Source organism: Emydura macquarii, unplaced genomic scaffold, assembly GCF_026122565.2.
Source record: "Emydura macquarii macquarii isolate MOO-44397 ecotype Brisbane River unplaced genomic scaffold, CSIRO-AGI_Emac_v2 contig_2676, whole genome shotgun sequence".
NCBI lineage: Eukaryota > Metazoa > Chordata > Testudines > Chelidae > Emydura > Emydura macquarii.
The window spans coordinates 29,963,150-29,983,387 of record NW_027132813.1 but is presented as its reverse complement, the minus strand read 5'-3'; the positions used below and the strand labels follow the sequence as shown (position 1 = coordinate 29,983,387).

Genomic DNA, 20,238 nt, shown 5'->3' with positions numbered 1-20,238 from the left:
ATGTAAAATTTGAAATTCTTTAAATTTCAGGATAAAATAATTCTATATATTATCTATATAGTACCAGCTCTTTTTTTCTGTCTCAAAATGTCCTATATGAGGCTGCATGCATCTTTTTGTTATTTGGCTAAAGAATTGAATATTGTTGGCTTGGAGGCTCCAGAAATTGGACCCTAGTTGAATGATTAAAGTTGCAAGTTGTTTTACTGGAAATGCAACTTGACTTGTACAAGTGTAACTGAATGTGATCTCAAAATATGTATTTGCACAAATTTTATTTTGCACAAATTTTAGAGATCTCTAGCTCAAATGCTATCACTCCTCTGGAACAAACTTAATCTGTTGTCACGTGTTTCACACAAATAAGGAGACTTTCCTTGCATTATCATTTCAGTGTCACAAAGAATTTAATTATCTGAAATGCTCATTTTTGATGAGGGGAAAAAGATCAGACCCAGCCCATTTTTCAGGTTTACACTCCTCCAGGTTTTTAATGTCATTTAGCAGCTAGAGGACAGCAAGTCCTCCTGATGAAAGCATTAGAAGCAATATGCATAAAAGACATATGAAATATCTAAGGAATTGGTTGGACTTGAAATCATTTTCTTATTATTTTTTCTCATTCCAACTATTACATAGAAGAAATATACAATACACCATTACTCAGTGTTTGAATTGTAGTTTTATTACTCTTTGCCCCAAAGCATTCCAACCAGTGGTTGAAAAATGCTCTTTGATTTCCCTCTGTGATACAGACATCTCATAGGAAGCAGATGTCTGTCACAAAACATTTTTGTCACTGTGACAACACCACCTTCCTGTGCACCCTTGTTCATTGCTGACTGTGCTCTTGTTTCCCTTCAAGGTCTGGCGCACCTGATGATGGGCGACCAAGGTATGGGCTCTGTTCCTTTTCCACTCTGCTTTCATTGTTTCTTCTTGTTCTGTAGCTGCTTTGAATCCATCACTGCAAATGATGGGCAAATGCTTGAAAGCTGTCTTTGGCTGCAAATAAACACATAATTTTAGTCACAACTTTCTTCTTTCATTATATAGATATATATTTGTTTGCTCCTTAAGCTTTGTTCCTTCAACGCCCCACCAAATCTCCCTCTCGCAGTATAATAACTGGAAAAAAAAAGTGAGAGATAAGAAGGTATTGAGAAAATTCCATGCATTTATCAGAAAATACAATTATGGGTGATTCTATTAAAGACTAAAGAAGCACAAGAGCACTCACCAGATAGCTTCTGAAAGAAGATACTCAGTTTGTCATATTGTACACAGTGAAGAGTCCATTTACATTAATGCATGGCTGATTGGAAACATGCAGAAAGCACCTGCTCCTGGCTTCTGGAATGCTGAGAATACAATTTTGCGACATAATGATATCACTGTTTTTCTCCTCTTTAGCCATTGTTTGTCACTTCAGTGTCATTCCTTTTTAACAAAGCATGGGTTACTTCTGTGTTTCTCTGCATGTACATGATTGGAACAAATAAACTAAATTCCCAGTATGACACTGATTGCAACTCCATTTGTCTCTAAACACTTACTTCAAACTTTCTCTTTTCATGTTCAGATACTATTGCATTTACATATACTCATGACTCTTACTGTTGTTTCTCTCCTCTTCTTTATTCTCTCTTTGTCTGGAAATGCTTTCTTCATGGAACCATTTCATCAAATCCATAGGTAAAAGTAAAGGTATTACATGATTTTCTTTCTCTTTAATGCCATCTGTATACTTTTAAAGTATGTTTGAGATATGCAAATGTATTTAGAGCTTTTTGCACTGATAATGTGAGGTAGGTATGTTTTTACAAAATTATTTCCTGAACATCAAGGTAAGGAAAAAAAACATTTTTAAGTTTGACCTGCTTTTGAAGTTTGCCTTTTATTTACTTTTTAATGAGAGATTTAAAACAATTGTACATAACCATACTAAATTAACCTAAAATTATAGCATATATTCAGGATGAATTAACAACCACCTTTTGAGGTATGAATGCTCCTGTTCTCATTTGATTGTAGTCTAAACTATTAGACATAGACCTAAGCATGATATCGCCAAATAGTGACACAAAGGAGGTAATCTGTCCAGAGCTAATCTATACCTTGATGTAAATTTAAGCATGAATAGCACCGACTTCAAGAAGTCTCCGGTATGAGCTTGTCACCTGTTTGTCTGTAAGATTTTTCTTATAAAATATTAGCATTGTACATACCTGACATAAGAATGGGACAAGGAGAGATGAGGAGGAGCGGACCACAAAGCAAAGTATGGTTTTATTTTTGGATTTTCTTCCCCCCTTTTTTTTCTTGGTATGAGAACAAATCAAGCCAGATATACTTCACTCAGTCACTTGGTAAGTCTGATGGAGAACATATGCAATAGCATCAAAGATTTTAATGTTCTAAAGAAATACCAGTTTGTGTTCACAGTGCTCAGACCATCAAATACGTAATTTTTTATTTATGTTGAGAAATTAGCCTCCACATACTAAATGTCACTGAATCTATCCTTATTGATCATTATAATATAGTTTTACTCATTTTGGTGAGCATGTGTCAGGGAGTGTCTGTTCCTGGTGTCGGTCCTATGCTTTGGCTTTCTGGTTGCATTTTACAGTACAAACTAGATAACACATAAATGCGTTTAATGTGTTAGCCCTTTGCGTGTCTTGGAACATAGAGTGTGCATGTGACACAAAACTGTAATTCTAGCCCTATAATTCTATGGTGTGTATTATAGTTCTTCACATCAGCTGGCTTGAAAAGAGTGTGCATCTGATTATACCTGGGGCATAATATTTAAAAGTTATATGAGTCCTGGAGCTTTGAATCTTGCTGTTGTCGGAAATGTTTCAAACCCATGGAAGAAGATACTGCTCTTAACACTTTGCATTATAGTTTGCACTGATTACCCTTTAACTCTAGCTTTCCTGATCAGGAGATGATAACTGTCTTGGGCATCATCTGCATCGCAAAAGATGTTTTACAATACTGGAGCATTATATGTGGTCTTTGAAACATATTGTTAAGAAAATTATTCCACAGACTATCCTGCACACAGTATGCATCACGCAACAAACACCGCAGTGGTGAAATATATATATATATATATATATATATATATATATATATATTATGCATATACATTATGACTGACATGCAAATATAGAAAATAGAACATTTAGCAAATCATAATGGATGATTTCTGGAAAAAACAAAAAAGTGTGATGTTCTTGTGCCTCTTTAGGCAAATTATCCTTTTATTTTAAAAAAATCATATTTACAAAAAACGTAAGGTTAAAAGTCACATGGAAAATAGCTAGATTTAATATCTAATGATGTGAACTATGATACAAAAACACCAGAGCCATGTAAGCTAGTAATTATTTACTTGACTGTGCTATTCTTTTGACATTTTGGTGCTTTATTATATTTGTCCTATTTATGTGGGAGTATTGAGTACTGATCTGTGTTTTGATAGCTTCACCAACATATGTTCTCTAAATATATCATATAAGGTACAAATGCAAGAAAAGGGAATAGGTGTGTTCAAACATTGATAACATACAAGAGTGACTAGCTGTATACATTGGGCCAGCTGGGGTAAATTGGCATAGTTCAATTAACTTTTGTTGAAGCTACACTAATTTACACCCGTTGAAATGTGGGCCTTGACGCATCAGATGTATAAAACTGCTATGACAAAGCACCTTATAACAAACCTCATCCTAACAATTTGATGGGGCTTTTCATTGACAAATTCCGTTGGCCCCATTTAACTCTTCCATTATAATTTCCATTGACTTTAGTGATAGCCACTGGCAATGGCAAAAATGATCGCAGACTTCTTTGTGCTAACATCAATACCCAGTCGTCTCATGTTTTAATGAAATATTCTGCTTTAGAGGTCACTTGGAAATGCAAGCAAAAACATATTTTGTAGAAACTCTTCAAAGATATTCACAGCAAGATGCCTGATTGAGGAAGCTCAGGCCTACGTAGCCCCATTTTAGGACCTTAACCTGTTTTCTTGTATACCTTAAAATACACAATGTGGTGCACAGTAATATAAATAAGGTAACATAACTAGATTTAAAACATAAAATATTCATACTTTTTGGTGATAGATACAGTCTAGATTGTTTATTTTATCATTTTTTTCTGAATTTTCCTCTCATCTCCTTTTGGTGAGGCTTCCCACATACACAGTTGATCAAGGCTTATTTTGTATATTCCTAGAGCTGTTTTGCCTGTCAACATAAATTAATGTTTTAGTTTTCACAAAGAGTGAAATTGTCATAACTTTTAGCTATAGAAAGGAGCCACAGAATGGTATTTACAATGTAGTTATCACAACAAAATAAGTGGCTTCTGTCACCTCCAATTAATATTATTATTATCATAACTTATAATGTGGATTTCTTATCTATATTTTGTTTTTATGTAAATATTCTACTCTTGACTGTGCATTTTATTTATTCTGTGATTAAAATACTATGTTCATGTTTCTGATTTGTTAGATTATGGGTTTAATACAGTTTTAAACCATGTATATTAGTCATTCAGGTCCATAAGAAACTAGTAAATGATATCTAGCTAAGCAACTGCTATTTCTACAAAGTGCAGCTGCCACTTATTTTATTAGATTACAGATTTTTGATGTGTTTGGCACAATGTATATAAATGCTGAGAAAAGACTCCAGAGTGTCTAATGTTTGTGTCTACTTCCTAAATAATGTCAGCTAAATTCTGCCCTGAAAAATCCCATACGCAACCTATCCCATACACAATCTATATAACCTAAATATAAATAGGATTCCATTGGATGTATGTCAGTGCAGAATTTGGCCATCACATAAAGCTAGCTCGAGAATACAGTATAATAATCATGAGGGCAAAAAGACCATGGAGACTTCAAATACTTTAAAAAAATCCTCAAATAAATGTCAATATTAAATGATTTACAGCATTCTATTAATTGTTATTGGTAAATTGATACTTTTATTCCTGATGAATAGTATCTTACTGCACAATTACCTCCACTGAAATCAGTGGCTCAGTTGAAGTCAATAGTAAAATTCCCTTTGTCTTCATTGAGGACAGAGTTTCACTGGCAGAGGAAGGTGCTATCCAATATGATTAAGGGTATTAGAATCTGGCCGTGTATGGTTATCCTGCATTTCCTTTAATGAGGTCCAACATACTTGGGGGTGAAATCCTGGCTGTAGTGAAGTAAATGAGGATTTTGCCGTTCAGTTCAGCTAAGATTTCACCCTGGGTGTGTGTCTCTAAGTTTTTCATTTGTCTCCAGTAAAAAGAGAAGTTTTGGCCTCTTTCTTCCAAGATATGTTAGCCTTCTGTGTTCTGGGGGTCTTGGATAGCCTACTTCTTAGATCTATTAGTGACCTATCTTGTCTAAGTATGTTGAAAGATAAAATATTGTTAAATTTTACTGGACTCATTGCAGATGCATTACTTTAAGAGTTTCATACAGAGTGGGGTTGCCAATGTTTGAGAATGTAAACAATTAAAAGTGATTTAAAGTGATCTGATAGGAAAACTGTAATGTAATGTAAGATCAAATACTGAAATTGAGGATTGTCTCTATTTACAGGGAAGAATAAATCACTAAAGTTTTAAAATTTCTCAAATGTATTAAACATGTAACAGGATGCAATTATTTTGACAGTCTTAAACATCAGTAGGACCTAAACATCATGGAACTTTTAAAAACTATTCTACGTTAATTTCCATAAAAATGTTTAACACTAAGGAACTTTGTTTTAAAAAAATATTAAAAAAATAAAGAACTTAATGTAAAACAACTGAAAATCTGTGAGTTCCATATGCATATGCAAAATAGAACAAAAATCTGCGTTTGTTCCTCCTTGAGAAGTACCTGCAAAATATCAGTTTCCACTGAGAGAGAGATTCACAGTTAAGGAGAGACTAAAATGAAACAGTGACAGGTATTTTTAAACATTATGAAAATTAAATTTGTGTTTGTGTGTGTGTGCGTGTGAATCTCCATCTCTCTCTCTCTCTCACACACACGCATTGCTTGTGTACACACTCTCGCTCTCTCCTGTAAATATTTATCTTGCTATCTACATGATTTATAGCTAATCTCTTCAGTTTTCCCTGAAATATCACATTGAAATATATTCCAAACTACTTCACCACAAGAGTGAGATATTTAAGTACTTAAAAATTGCATTACATTAAATCAAAATGAGTGACTCATGTTTCAAATGAGTGAGAACTAGTAGGTCTATAATGTGGCAGTCGAAGTTGCAGATGCATCTTTATTTGTTGAGTTATGAACAATTAATGCTCCATAAAGAGAAAACCAGCAGCATAAAATGACTGTTCCAAGCAGTTTCTGAATAAATTATGTGGCTAAGCAAAAATCTGTCATTATCAAGAGCAGAAATGAAAGTTGTGTCTTGAAACTCAGATACCCACAAAATGTACTTATGATAGCTGAATCATAATCAGCGGCATGAATGAAAGAATTTAGGGATATGATGACAATTTGGAAATGTTTAAACACAAGACAGGAAATAATTTCTTTACAAAAAAAAATTCTGGGAAAAGTCAGCACACAGACATCAATTCTAGCACTTCTTCACCACTGAAATATTTCTCAATATTACAATATTTCTCCTATTCCTAACCCTTTTGGCTTGATTCAGAGCCATCACTATATTTATTCTAGGTCTCATTCTGATCCATTCCTGAAAAGGAGACAAGATTAGGCTGAACTGCTAGGATTTTCAGGTCAGAATATTTTTATTTGGAAAAAGGTAGGTTGTTGGTGTGACCTAAAAGATATTGCAGAAAAAGTTGGATACATTCAAGATTTAGGCTTCTTGAATGAACAAAGAACAAACACTTCACAGTGAGTTGAGCAGACCAGCCAAACAATGTCTCAAAACCACATCAAAGATCTTTCAGCAATGAAGATATTAGTTCCAAGCCAAAAAGTAGACCTAGATTTAATGAAGTTGGGATAGAGAAAAACTGTCTGTCCAGTTAGACAATGAAGAAGAATTTTAAAGTGGCAAAGCTAAGGTTTTCATGCTGACTTTATCCCTTCTTTCAGAATGTGATAGAAATATTGAGCCAAATGCATCCCTCAAGTAACTCCATTCTCTACAATAGAATAGAGAAGACTTTTTTTGGATCTCACTTATACTGGTGAAACTCAATTGACTTTGATGTTAATGAGGTCACAATCTAGCTCAATGGAGTTACACCAGGATGAAACTAGCTGAACTGAAAGGAGAACTGGGAAACAAGGGAGTTGCTCTAGGGGTGGAATTTTTAAAAGTTCTCAGGACTGGCCTAAGTCTGATACCATTAAAATCCACGGTAAACATCCCATTGACTTTCCTGGCAAAAGAGGCAGGCCATGTTGAGTCCTTTTGCAAATCCCAGCCTAAATTTACACTGGTGTAACTGAAATCAGAATGTGGGCCCAGGCTCTCTGAGTACATCCCATTACCAGTCCTTTCCATGGTGAAAGGATCTTAAAAAAAATTAGAAAAGATATTTAAACAGTGTGGATAGGGTCAGATTATTCTTTAAAAAAGAAGAAGAAGAAGAAAGAATAGGTGTATGCAACATTTATAACATACTCTGTAACTGTATACATTGATTTTTAAGATGAATGGAACTAGCATGCTAAATCCCCAAAGACAGAAGAGAAGCGGGGGGATGGGATATTTTTTACTGGCAAAAAAATTCTTCCCTTTAAAATACTTAGTGGTACTGAGTGTAGAAATAAGGTCTATCTGCTCACATTCAAAGCTTTCCACCTCAACATCAGTCCTAACTATCTGAGATGTCTTTTATTTCCACTGCCATGATCCCCCACAACAGCCAAATTCTTCTGGAACAAAGAAATTGTGAAATAATCAAGGCAGGCTTATGAGCACAGAAGACAGAACTTTCACAGTAACTTCATCAGGACTATGGAACTCACTGCATTCAGAATTAAAAGCAAAACTCATCCATTTAACTTAGCTTTCCCTCTAAGTTCTCCACACTCACTAAAAATGATCAAACTATTTTTTCTAGAGGTTGGGAAAAGAGAGAGAGCGAAAGAGAGAGAGAGAGAGAGAGAGAGATGTTGGGCCTAACTCTCTGTTGAGCTCATTTATTCCATTAAAGACAATGGAATTACATGATGGGGAAAATTGTGGAGAATCAGACCTATTATTGATTCTTCTCCCACAGCAGCCAGCTTTACACTGATATAACTACTCTGATTTCAGTGCAGTTACCCTTGATTTACACCACTCTCAGTAAGAAGGGAATCAGGGCCATGTTTTATACTACTTTGCCATTGACAGCCATTTATGCCAATTTTCTGATCATTGTGTATCTGACATTTAATTTACAGCACTGCCTGTGTCTCTGCTGAATTTGACAGAGAGTCTCCTACTGGTGTTGTCACCTCTTTTCTCCAGGATTTTGCCCCTAAGACAATTCACCTGGACCCAATTATCTGATCTGCTCTGTCTTCTTGTGATGGACACCTAGTGCAGCTGCCAATCCAGTAGACATGAACCCCTCATGTGTCTCCTTTATCAAAGGAATCCCCAGCTAGAGTGAGGCTACCCTAGCAGCTTCCTTGCCCCACCATAGGGGCATGTCCTCACAATCTAATGATCTTTGACTGCTGGGTCTGTTGGCAACTGCTCATAGATGAGAGTAGCCTATTTATGGTGAGGGAGGCCTCACATCAGGGGAATCCAAGAGTAACAAAAAGCTACCTTTATCTCATCCATCTGGGCAGTCCTCAGACAGAGCAGAGAATGGGGATCCTGGACATGGAAGGCAAAATTTGGATGTGAGGTAAGTGGGTGGAGGTCCAATGACATTTAATCAGATTACATTCCTTTAACATTAAGGCTGAATTTGGCCCCAAAAGTCAGTAATGGACCATGTTATAGAGGTATTCAATTTTAAATCCAGTTTGTTGTTTATTTTGGCAAAGTCCAATGGCAAACTCCACCCAGAAAGGTCACCAACTAGGCTAAAGTCTTAGCTTTGACAGTTCAACAATTTGCACTCAATACGCTTCCTCTACAGCAGAATTATTACCTGGAAACATTAGATGATTGGCCCCTGATACTAACTACCTAGCTATCCATCTACATATTTATATGGCCCCCATTATCTTGATATATCAGCACCTCACAAGTATTTACGTATACAAATACTTTACTTACTACCCCCTTCACTGGACCTATATCTCCACTGGGAATGGCTCCTGTGGTATCTCAAAGGTGCCACAGAAGTGCCTGGATAATTACTGCCAAAGGTTAAAACTGCAGATTTGCTGCTGATAAGATGAGGAATCAGTCCTCTAATATTTTCAGCTAATGAGCCTGCTTTGGAGCCTGACCCTGTGAAGTAGTGTACTTAGCGCTCACAGGGCCAAGCCCTGAGGGAACAAAGGAAAGATCATTAGAGTTGGTTGGAATTAATTTTGCAAGCATACTGCATACAATCAGCTCAATTGACAAAGCTTGGCAACCATTTTGAGTGGACTTTACTATTGGACATGGGCAAAACAACAAATTGGGGTCAGAGCCAAACACCTCCCTGACGTTGTTCAGCACTGACTCTCTGAGCCATATTCGGTTCAGGCATAAATGAAGAGAAGTCAATAGAGTTGCACTCACTTACATGACATGATAGCCACATTTGGCCTTTCATTTCAGAAATTAGGATATCCTACTACATTCAGTCAAAAACAGCCTGAGTAAGCAGGTGCAATACATAGGTCAAATTCAGCAATAACACAAACTGGGCTGTAAAGTAAATGTCACATATAAGGAGAACAAAAAATGGATGCAAGTGGGTATAAATGGACAGTGAGTTTAACATTCTCTGAGTTGACATTCAACAGAGATCTTATTATCCTCTCATAGTAATGTTTTTTAGACATAATTGCATGGAAGTCTTTATAATTACACTAGTATAAAACAAGTGTGAGAATACAAGATTCCCCCCCACCCATTTCTATTTAACTTAAACTATATAATCTCCAATACTCCCAGTACTAAATGCAGCCCTAGCATACATAGGAGGCAACTCTATTGGACCCAGTCAGAGTTTACTTAACAGTACTATGAACATTGCCGTAAGACCATTAATTCCATTGGGAGTTGTGCCTGCTTCAATCATGATCTGACTTAGTCCCCTTAGTGGATTTTCCATCACTGGAGTTCTCTGTCATGGATTATGTGGATAGAATCTTGCTCGTGATATCTCTGTGCAGCTTTATGGGAAAATTGCTCTTCAGAAAAGAAGTACAAAAAATATTTAAGGGTGCAATCTTTGGGGGAGGAGAGAGCAAATAATTATTTCAAAGTAAACTTGGGAATTGGCAAATTTCTTTGATTTCCAGGACATGTTCTGAGTAGGTGTAGAAGATGAAAACAATTCTGTAAGAGATCTTTTCCCATTACCAGATAGTTTAGTCCCCAAAGATAGAGGAAAAATAGGGTTTGTTCTTCTCAATTCACTGAAATGTCATCAGAAAACCCTGTATCCCTTTGAGTCCTTCCCAGTCCTGGAGGACAAACTCTTTGTGTTTATAATAGCATAAACACACTTAAAGAAAAAACAAAACAAAACAACACAAAAGGTCCTGGAAACCAGCCAGCTCTGCAAGGCCACATGAGTTTTTACCTCAGAATTGCCACTACCTGGAGTCTTTTATGTGGGGAAAAAAAAGGTAATAAAAAGCTGCCATGTCTCAGGCCATAAATCACTTAAGCAAGTGTGTCATATCATCTATTCTTCCAGAAAAAGAAAAAAGGAGTTTTTCAGTTTTATTCATTGTTCCAAACCAGATAGGTGGATTTTGCTCTGCGTTGTCCCTGAAATGGATAACCCCTTTAAAGAGACATGGTTCTGAGAATTACTGTTCCTATTGGATTGTGATGCAAGTAGTACAACCAAAGGCATAATAAATATGTCCTGTCCCAGGACACCTGCAAAATATTTATGTCCAGCCTTCACCCTCTTTTAAATGTGTTCCCCACAAAAAATTACATATTTCTAAATTAGGCTAGTTACCCATTTTGGGATACAGGGATGTGCCTATACACCTCTACCTACCTGGCATTCTCCTGAGTCAGAAGAGCAAGAATTAGAGAATCTAAAAGTACATATTTTAGACTCTTAGTAGCTGGTCTACATAAGAGGAGCTCTTTCATTTACTGGTTGCAAACCTACAATCTCTGTGTTATGCAGGCAGTTAGACTAGATGATCATAATGGACCCTTCTATACATTACACCCGTGTGGAGAAATGATTGTGATGGGAACACTAGGGAAAGTTTCAGCAACTAAAAAAAACTGTTCAAAGTTTTCTTTTTCTACAAATGATTTCAAAATATTTCTTGGTTATATGGGCTCATGTACCAACAGGGCCTATAGAGCAATGCCAAATCAGATCATTACAGCTCCCTTTATAGACCAGCTGGAATCAACATTCATAGCATTTCACTCATGCAGAATCTAAAAGAAATACTGAAAGGCCCCATTATTTCTTGGAGAAGCCTCCATCATGTCATGGAGTGTGAATTATGTGGGAGAGCGCATGGGTATTTATATAGATGTCCAATGGAATGCTGTAGAGTTTCCAGAAAACTGAAGCCAAATTTTTGGGTCCTTGTTTTTTGAGTGTCTAATATAACTTTCCTGATTTTCAGCAATTTTGACCACCTACACAACTGCAACTGAGTAGGAGGTGTAAGCGCTCATCACCGCTGTAAATCAGGTCTTTACAAAACTGACTGATCACCTCTGAAAATTTAGGTACATGTGACAAAGAGGAAGGCTTAATTGCACTGTGGTTCATTGAATAGTATTCTTTAGAGGTCTGTAGTGTGAAGAATGGAAAGGCATGTCTTAGATAGAGAGGTGCTCAAACACTCAGAAACTGAGGAGCCCTTCTGTACTTTCAGGGGTGGGAAAGTGTAAACATCCCTGTTACATGGACAGTTTTTACAAGAAAAATCTTGGTACTTTGTGGATCACAGAAAGTCTTCTTAAGTCTAATGGAGGCTATAATATCCTCTCTTTTAGTGCAGATTAAGCTCTTGAGTCTGATGTCATACCAGTGCAAATCAACAGCAACTTTCAGTGTTTTAGTCATATCAGAATCAGGCCCTAGGTCTTTGGTTGGTTGCAATGACAACAAAGGGTAGTGTTAGCTTGTATCTAGTTTACAAATCATATAACCTGTTGCCCTAGTAGAAAGTAAATTCAAACATTTGACTCAGGGCAGGTCTACACTTCCTACGCCGAGAGGAGAGCTTCTCCCTTCCATATAGTTAATGCACCTCCTCAAGAGGCGGTAGCTATGTTGACAGGAGAAGCTCTATTGTCGATGTAGCGTTGTCTGCATGGGGGATCTGCATGGATTTTTCACGCCCCTGAGCAATGTTGTTATACTGAGATAGGTCTGTAGTTTAGGCCTGGCCTCAAACTCACTTACTGGATCAACTGGACAATAAAGCTGACTAACTTCATCAAAACCAATTATTTTTCAGGCAATAAGAGCACAGAATTTGGCTCAAAGGTGAGTTAGTTATACCCTTTGAAATCTCATTGATGTCAATAGGATTGCACTTGGTGTATTTCAGCACAGAATAGGGCTGTTTGGATTATATTAGGACCATATTACACCATTAATGAAGTATGTGTCAATTTGCAGTAGTTCCTGTGATTTCAGTGGACTTACACCCAGGTAAGAGTGATCAGAATTTGCTGCCTAGACCCTTCCTGTTATGTATATGTGAAGTGGGAAATGAGGGAATAAGATGAAAGAGGCACAGCAGTTGTCTACAATAGCAACAAAAGGAAGGGCTCTTTTTGTTGACAGCCAATTTGATTCATTGGTGTTTTATACTTCAAAGATCATTTTGTTATCAATATGTTAAATAAGGGAGTGTGGAACGAAATAACTCTGGGTAACAGACACCCTCTTAAAATTTAGGAAAGCCTATAATTCCATTATTTACTATGAGATCCTTTGTAACTAGTCTTCTGTGTATGCTCCTTAAAAAGCTATCTCAGAGATCAGATCAGTATTTTTAGGGGAGTAGAGAGAGACTTCCTCTAATACATTTAGCAGATTGGAAATGGTAGTAGCAGCCGTTAAAACCTATAGCTACGGTTTTATAAAACTTGGGGTGAGGTCATTATACATTTCAGAGCCTCCAACTTCCTAAGATCCATAGTTTTAGTTTAAAGGCTGAATGCAGTATTACAAGACTTATTGGAGTTTCCCTTTGAACCTTTTCATTCAGATGTATCCTTCATTTATCAGTTAAATAGCCTTCTGTAATCATAATATGCTCAGACTGAAGAAGAAAAGAGTTGAAGATTGTGCCAGTGCAGTTGCACAAGGACAAAACAATGACCTTTATTCCTTCAGACTTTATACCTAAAGTTAAAAGTCAATTTTACTATAGCCAAGAAATGATTCTTCTATTTGTTTGCTGAAATGAAAGTACTGAAATTCTGGCTAGAAAGCAACCTATGTTTTTTGTAATTCAGATAAGGTTTGCACTGTTTGATGCACCAAGGAAAGGTCAGAGTACTTTTGGCTTTCTTCATGCATTAAACAGAAATGCATTGTATATACTTGAATAGTGAGCCATTAGCTGTTCCTGTCTGAGTTAATTCAACCTGGGAAGTAGCCACTTCCTGAACATTTGTATCTTTCCCAAAAGAAGGAGGAAAGTAACTTGGATCTTAGGCAACTCTTTTATAGTAATGTGTTGTTTCGTCCTTTATGAAAAGAAATAAGTTATGCTCTATCATGCACTAGTAATTTCTCTGGCATGCTGTGTGTAGAAGTCTATTCTCAGCTCTGAAAGTCTCACTGCATGATTTGAGACACATCACAATTTGTTAGGACCTCAGGGCTATATCCACAAAAGGACTTAAGTGTTGCAATGCTTCACATTGCCCCAACTAACTTTTAGGAGCCTTGCCATCCAGTAACATCCACATTCCTAAGGTATGGGCCTAGGCTCCATATACAATGCATGGTTAGAGAGAAAACTTTAGAAATGGGATCCACAAAAGCCAGCATGCTGAGCAGGGAGCTGGCCAATAAGAAACCTAAGGAGAGGGGTGGGTCCCAATCTCTATCCTGCAAAGGGTCTTTAGCACCTAAACTCAGATCAGAGGGAGGCACCTAGCTCCACTTGGGCCAACTCCTGGAATTAGGCACCTAAGCCATATTTTCAAAAAATGCGGTCACTGCTGCCCTCATAACCTTTAGCCCAGTGGTGAGGATACTCCTCCAAGAAAGAATATGGAAGACATCAGTTCAATTCCTCAATCTACCTCATGTGGAGCAGCAAATTGCATCTTGGTCTCACATTGCAGGAAAATTCTCTAACCACTGGACTATGGGAAATTTGTATGTGGGACTTTCTCCTGCTGAAGCTGCTTCATGGTGTATAAATAATTAAAGAGCTATTGGGCCAGAGAGAGACTATGAATGACTCTATAGTCCAGTGGTTAGAGCATTCACCTCGTCCTTCTCCTCCCTTGGCCATTTTGCATGGACTTAGGCATGTTCAGAGCATGCCTACTGATTCAGGCTGGAGGCAGATGAGATAGGCTGGGTGGAGGTGAGAAGAGTGCTGCCAGGGAGTTCCCTTCTGAGAGAATAGTCTGTGGTGCATTAGCAGGGGGTTGAGGAGCCTACTAGGGCTTAGACTTGAGATAGGCACCCAGAATGAATTGGGTCTGCACATACTCACTGAGAGCAACTTAGGATCCTAAAGGTCTTTAATTATTGAAATTTAGATGCCTAGGGAGTTCAGGCACCTCCAGGGTTAGGCAACATCTGAGCAGGGATTTTGAGGACCTCAGTGGTGTCTAAATGTTGGTCTTAAGCACTGAAAGTGGCAGTTAGACAACTAAGTCATTTTGTGGATCTAACCCTCAGTTCCTCCATGTGTAAAATGGAGATAACTCACCTATCTCAGAGGAATGTTTGTGAAATCCGTTAATGTTTTCTAGGTTTATTTCAGAGCATGGAATTGAACCTCTAAGATATATTTTTACTCTGTACAGCAATCCCTCCCTGTGACCTACCTGGCACCCTTTTCCCAGCAGGAAATCACTTCCATTCATCACTGGTGTGTTGGTGGTGAATGAGGGCCTGAATGACTGAGAGTCAATTGAGCACTTGGAAAGTTGGGTGAGGGGTTAGGTTGTAAGGTGACTGACTGATGGGTCTGTCTGTGAGAGAGCCCTTGTCCTCAGCAAAACTGCTTTTTATTCACTTAGGGTGTGTCTACACTGGAATTAGACACTCGCAGCTGACTCGGGCTCTCAGTGCTCTTTAATTGTGGTGTAGACGTTCCAGCTTGGGCGTGCAGGGTCCTAGAGCCCAGTTTACACTGCAATTAAACAACCCCAAAGCCCAAGTCAGCTGGCACTGGGCTAGCTGCATGTTTTTCACTGCAGTGTAGACATACCCTTAGATTTTTAGCAGCTAGTACTGGTAGTGTTTGGAAGGAGCATTGCCCGTGTGGGGAGTGTGGCAAAGAGTGTTTGGAGGGGAGAATGATAGGAATAGAAAAGAGAGGAGAATGGAAAGAGAGGGAGAAGAGATTAGCAACAAGGACAAAAGAGAAAAACCAGGACCTGAGATGGAGAGAGTATGTCCTACCCTGAAGACAGCCCTCTTTTCAGTCAGACAAAGAGCACTGCCCTCAGGAAAGAGAGTTGAAGTGGGGCTTTAGGGGTGGGGAGGGGATCATCTCACCTAAGGTTAAAAAAATAGGAGTAAGATATTAACTTATAAACTTTGCCTCCAACTTTCCACAGTGTGGTCCCCCTTTTTGTCATTGGTGGAAGGAAATACAATTGCAACCAATTTCTGAAATGGGCCCTGAGATAGAGAAAGTGTTTTGTCGTCTGGGCCAAATCTTAAGCCCAGTTACAAACTTTTTGCACCACTCAGGTAGCGTAAAGGCACCGTAATTCAGCTGCTACTGCCCAACAGACAATTCTGCCAGAGGCGAACTCCCTGCCAGTGTATCTGTATTGCTGCCAGGCCTTGCACCTGTTACTCCACCCCAATCTAGAAGGTGGGGAAAGGACATGCTGGAGCTCTTGTATGCTACACTGACTTTTTCACTGGGTTAGGATCCATTAAAAACTCTGCATGAGTTAAAGCTGTTCGTTAGAGTGAATTTGGAGTATATGTTCTGCATTTAATCTTTCAGTTTTGCTGGCTAACACTGTACTTCGTTATTAAACTATGCTGGGTATGAAGATAGAGACTGCTAGGGATCAACGTACACCCAGAGAAAACAGCTTATTCTCGCTCCTTGCTGAGAGGAAGCACTAAAAGGCTACAGAAATTATGGCTGTGATTCTCCATTGCCTTGCCTGTGCAACATGGGTGTGAAATGCTGCCATCTTTATTGGGTAGCATTTTACACTATCTTTGCACAGGTGTAAATGACTGCCCAAAGAGCAAAACAATAGAGAATGCAGGATTGGGGGTTAGAGCCTTAATGAGCTCTGCTTGAACAAATGCCACTGCCTATGTGGTGCTCTAATGGAGTCGGAAGGGCTTTGAGCAGGCAAAAGGGTCACCTGCTTGGAGCTTACTGCTAAATCAGGACCTAAGTTTGCAGATATCTTAGGAAAATTGCCGGCCAGATTCTATGAGTTCTTCCTGCCCAGGACTCACCAAACTCTATGGAAGTTCTGCCGAAGAAAACCTATATCCATTAGCACACAGGAGATTATTGTACTTACTATTATTTCTGTCAAGCAAATAATGTTTCCTATTTATTCTAAAACATGTGTAACGAAAACCACCACACCTTGCTTCAAAACAGAAACCTCAACTAGAGCATATTTGCCTAGTTTTACTACCTGGGTCAGCATTTGGAACGTTTATTATTTTCAGATTTTTAATTCAATAGACAGCTTGATAAATGTGCATTCTAAAGTGTCACTGCAGGGGTTCTACCATGATTTGAAGACTGAAATACTCTAATTGACAGAAAAAAAACTAAAAAAAAAAAACCTCTCCAGTAGTAGTAATTAGAACACGCTGTAGATTTCACACGAGTTTTTAGTAATCTGAACACAGTTTTGTGCCTAATAAAAATAAACAACATATCCCTTGTTATATTGTCTCCTATTTTGTCAGAGCCTTTCCTTCTAGGAAACAATGATTCCCCAGTTTTCCAGGCTATAAAATATTCCTGGTTGCAGAATGTACATCATCATGCTGAGTGATTGGCATATGAAACATGAGCATTCTGTACTTTTGGGAGTGGTCCTCAATAGCTATTCAGTCCTTAGCCTCTTTGTTAACGATACCAACAAGAGTAGCAATAATGGCAGGGTGTGGTAGTGATTTGATGATGCACACACTTGTGCATATATTAAGACATATATTTCTCAATTTTCCAGAGTTGTATTTCTGTAGTGAAAACAGCTAAGGCTTCCATACTTTAAGGAGTTCTGCACGGGCAGGTCAAGGGTCTTCCTGCATGGATCTCAGTGTAGAAATGTGGCCTAGGTAGTCATTAAGAAAAAATTAAAACATAAAGCATGCACTATTAAAACATAATGGTTAGCTAACACATTAGCAGGAAGCAATGCAGAGTACAAAGGGAAAAGCCAGAGATTTTGAACACTGTTGTTAGGTAAGTTTCATTGTTTATTTTTCTCAAGGGTAGCATTGGTTTACTATTCATATTCTGCATTTTCATTTTCTGTGGAATCTACTCAAGATTTTTAACTAAGAAAATAATGGACAGGATGACTGCAGGTGTGTAGCTAAATGAGCTGTTAATTGACTTACACATCCCTGTCTTCCCATAATTTAGTGGAAGGTGCTTAGCTTTTCATGTGATGAAGGGAATGAATGAGGGGTTTGCTCCTTGTGTGGGTGAGGCTGTAAAGTAAAATGCCTAGCTAACATTTATAGAAGAGGGGAAAGTAAGCTTATATGTTCTTTCTCTGAAAAACATCTGCGTCATCTTCTGTCGTTCCCGTTTGCCAAAGTACACAATGAGTTCTTTCTAATAATAATATTTTATGCTTATTTAGGAAACTGCTTTACAAATTAAAGACGTAGCATCACTGAAACAAATCTACTGTGGAAGGGAGGAGAATTTTGGCGAAGGGATGAGCTCCCTCTGAACTGTTGTTTTTAAAAGGTGCTTGTGAAAAACCATACACTCAAATAGAGCCAAAAGGAGGGTGAGGTAATATCTTTTATAGAACCAGCCTTTTTTGAGAGAGAGACAAGCTTTTAAGGCTATGTCTACACTACTGCCTGTGTAGGCAAAACTTACGTCACTCAGGAGTGTGACTATTCCAGCTCCTCAAGTGACATAAATTACACCAATATAAGTACTAGTGTGGACAGTGCTATGTTGGTGGGAGAAACCTCCTGCTGACATAGTTTATGCCATTCGTGGGAGTGGGTTTTTTTATGCCAATGGGATAGCTTTTTCCTGGGGGCATAGAGTATCTTTACCACATGCGCTACAGCTGTATGTAGACGTCCTAAGTTTAGTCCTTTGTGTAAGCTTGAAAGCTTGTCTCTCTCACCAACAGAAGTTGGTCCAATAAAAGCTATTCCCTCACCCAACTTGTCTCTTTAATATCCTGGGACCAACACAGCTACAACAGCACTGCATACACACAGTGAGAAAACTGCATTGTGGAACTTTGTTCACCAACCTTAGATGGATGAAAAGCTAATGTGAATCTGTTTTCAGGCACTGTAAAAGGTCCCAATTTAATTTGACAAGCAGCTGACAGGTATTGCATTTATGCAGATATCCACAGGCAAGGACACACCCAACTGAATTACATGAATGATCTCCCAGCCACTCATGAACCAACGATAGCTAAGCTCCAGCCACTTCCCCCCAGCTCCAGCCCTACACCCCAGGACTGTACTGTGTTGCACTGCTCAAGGCTCCTCTGGGCAGTGCAAATTTGTTAAGTAGTTTGCCACTCCCTCAAATGTGAAGTGGACACACACTAGCCTTTGTAAACTGAGCTGAGCTTTCCCAAGCACTTCAGCCAAAACACACTGTAAAATATAAAACAGGTTTATTAACAATGGAAAGATAGATCTTTAGTTATTATAAATAGCAGGCACAGAGATCAAAGTTGGCTACCTAAGAAACACTCTAAGTTCTACAAACTAAGCAGGATTTGAATCAAGCAGTGTCTCACCCTGACAGATAGTACAAGCTGGTTTTAGTTCCTCAATACACAGGCAGGACTTTGATTTTCTGATCTGGGATCACCCTTCCCCAGTTCAAAGTCTTTGTCTTCCTGATGTGCTCCCAGGTATTGAGATTGAAGGTGGGGGTGAGGAAGGGAGAGGCCAAGTGATGATGTCACTGTCTCTCCTTTTATACCTTCTCCTAGCTGCTAGAAAGATCCTTTCTGTGATGTAGGGTTTAGGCAGTCTCTATTGCCTACGTGCCTTCTTTCTGAGAAGTCTCAGGGATGTCCCTTGGGAGAGTGGATTCCCTATAAATGGGCCATCAGCAACGTCTGGGTGGTGATGGCTACTCCTTTGTTGTAACTGGAAGGCTGGATGTGAGTGTTCCCAACTTCATAATATATTTCAGTAACACACATGTAGCAAAACTTTATAGCTTCACATACAATGATAGTACATACACTCCAACAGGATGTGAATGTTCAGCAGATCAAGACTTTTCAAATGATACCCCACAAAGCAGGTATTGTACAAAACATATCATAATTATAACACAGTGGTGAATAGAGGGGTTCCAGGGTGCTACCTTGAGATACAGAGTATCTCACAGGTCACTTTTAAATTCTTCCTTTGGTACTTGCTAAATTAACAACTGATACAGGTTAAATGCTGGGAAATACGAGAGATTGATTTACCCCTGATCTCAATAGAGCCAGCAACTTCTTGCATTTTTCTCATTCCATAAGGATTCCTCTTTAATTATTTAACAGCGAGTCAGGCATCTTTAAAAAAATAGTATTTACTTTATAATACTAACCTATTGCTGTGTGATCTTAAGAAAGTTGCTTGTCCTCTGTGCCTCAGATTCCCTATCTGTAGAATGGGGATAATAACTTATCTCTCTTTTAAAGTATCTTGAGTTCTTTCTATGAAAATCACTCATTATTCTCTATC

General features: G+C 38.3%; 1 protein-coding gene across 4 annotated transcripts in view; it reads left to right on the top strand.

Moving 5' to 3' along the window:
* The window catches only part of LOC137164328 (neurexin-1-like), a 250,070-nt gene that overhangs the window by 97,351 nt on the left and 132,481 nt on the right, over positions 1-20,238 (top strand). For 2 of the 4 annotated variants that reach the window (XM_067565127.1, XM_067565126.1), the window contains one exon: positions 866-1,507. In XM_067565127.1, coding sequence (XP_067421228.1) covers positions 866-1,023 — 158 coding nt within the window. In that variant the 3' untranslated portion in view covers positions 1,024-1,507. Of the gene's footprint in view, positions 1-865; positions 1,508-20,238 lie in introns of those variants that run through there. The other 2 variants (XM_067565131.1, XM_067565130.1) reach the window with 2 other exon arrangements.